This window comes from Polistes canadensis, unplaced genomic scaffold (genome assembly GCF_001313835.1).
Source record: "Polistes canadensis isolate GaletaPanama2010 unplaced genomic scaffold, ASM131383v1 scaffold_234, whole genome shotgun sequence".
NCBI classification, from domain to species: Eukaryota; Metazoa; Arthropoda; class Insecta; order Hymenoptera; family Vespidae; genus Polistes; species Polistes canadensis.
Window position 1 is genome coordinate 217550 of NW_014569781.1, and position 1188 is coordinate 218737.

The 1188-nt window shown below is 22.8% G+C and overlaps 1 protein-coding gene across 1 annotated transcript; it reads right to left on the minus strand.

Moving 5' to 3' along the window:
• Positions 1 to 41: 41 nt before the first annotated feature.
• On the minus strand, positions 42 to 520 carry LOC106790371 (elongation of very long chain fatty acids protein 1-like). The gene is made up of 2 exons (XM_014755195.1): positions 427 to 520; positions 42 to 331 (listed from the first exon to the last, which is right to left on the minus strand). Exons 1-2 carry the CDS (start codon positions 473 to 475, stop codon positions 42 to 44), a joined length of 339 nt encoding a protein of 112 aa, XP_014610681.1. The 5' UTR covers positions 476 to 520.
• Positions 521 to 1188: the final 668 nt, after the last annotated feature.

Consider the following 1188-nt stretch of genomic DNA (forward strand, 5'->3'; position numbering starts at 1 on the left):
AAAAAAAAAAAAAAAAAAAGAAAAAAGTAAACAATTATCAATTATGTATACAAACCAACCCTTAATGCAATTGGATCATCCGAATAATCAACTGGTTCACAATAAAAATTGTATTGATTCCACCATCCTGACATGAGGCCTTCGTAAACGATGTAAACGCTCATTATTATTTGAATACAATTATAAACTATCAATGTATTTTTCAAATTGTATGGTTTTTTCTCCCTCATATACCTAGGTCCAGCGGATATAGAAAAATATAAATAAGTAACCAGAATAGTAAATAATGGGCCTGGTCCGGAAACCAGAAACCAATCTTTCGTTCGAGGATCTGAAAGATGTAACTTGTTAATTATCTGATGCATATATTATCATCTTATTAATAATGATAATGATTAATATTCACAATAAATTTATTAACATTACCATTTCTATTGTACATTATGTCTTTATACCATTCTATAATAGCTGACATGTTTATCTTTTCTTTTTCTTTTTTTCTCTACTTGTCTCAATTAGCCTGTAAATAACATTTAACAATAAAAAAAAAAGAAACAAATCATTAATTAAGTTTTAATTATATTGGATAATAAGAGAATAATAATAATAATAATGTAGATATTTAATTTTTTTTTCTTTTATTTTTTAATTAAATAGCATACTCGTTAGTAATAAGAAAGGAATGATATATAAAAAAGAAAAAAAAACAAATTGTTAAGAAAGAATAAAAAAAATGAAAAAGAATTCAATATATGTCCTTGATGGGAAAACTAAACACATAAGTGCACATAAATGATATCATTTTCGATTATTATTCAAACGATTGACAATGATTATCTTTCTCGAAAGGGTGCAATTAAATGAATTGTACGAGTCAAGACGATTTAAATAAAACACGCGAATCCATTTATATTCGAAATTATTCTTATCTAGCGTAAGCATATATTTATACTTGAATAATAATAATAATAATAATTGTTAATATTATTTAATGATAATATCTTCTTCCAATGCCATTGTCAGATCATATTCATCAATTTATTATTATTTTTTTTTAAATCGTATTTCTATTAACGCAAAAGAATTTTCAAAGAATAAATTAATATTGTATTATTTATAATTAAAGTAATATAAATAAAATAATGTTATATTTGATTAAAATTTGTTTACCTTATAAAACAGTTTAAA

Bases quoted from the DNA above. Each gene is read 5' to 3' on its own strand.
- LOC106790371 (XM_014755195.1), bottom strand. From the start codon at position 475: ATGTCAGCTATTATAGAATGGTATAAAGACATAATGTACAATAGAAAT. The intron at 332-426 runs GTAATGTTAATA...TACATCTTTCAG, and splicing joins CATAATGTACAATAGAAATG to ATCCTCGAACGAAAGATTGG.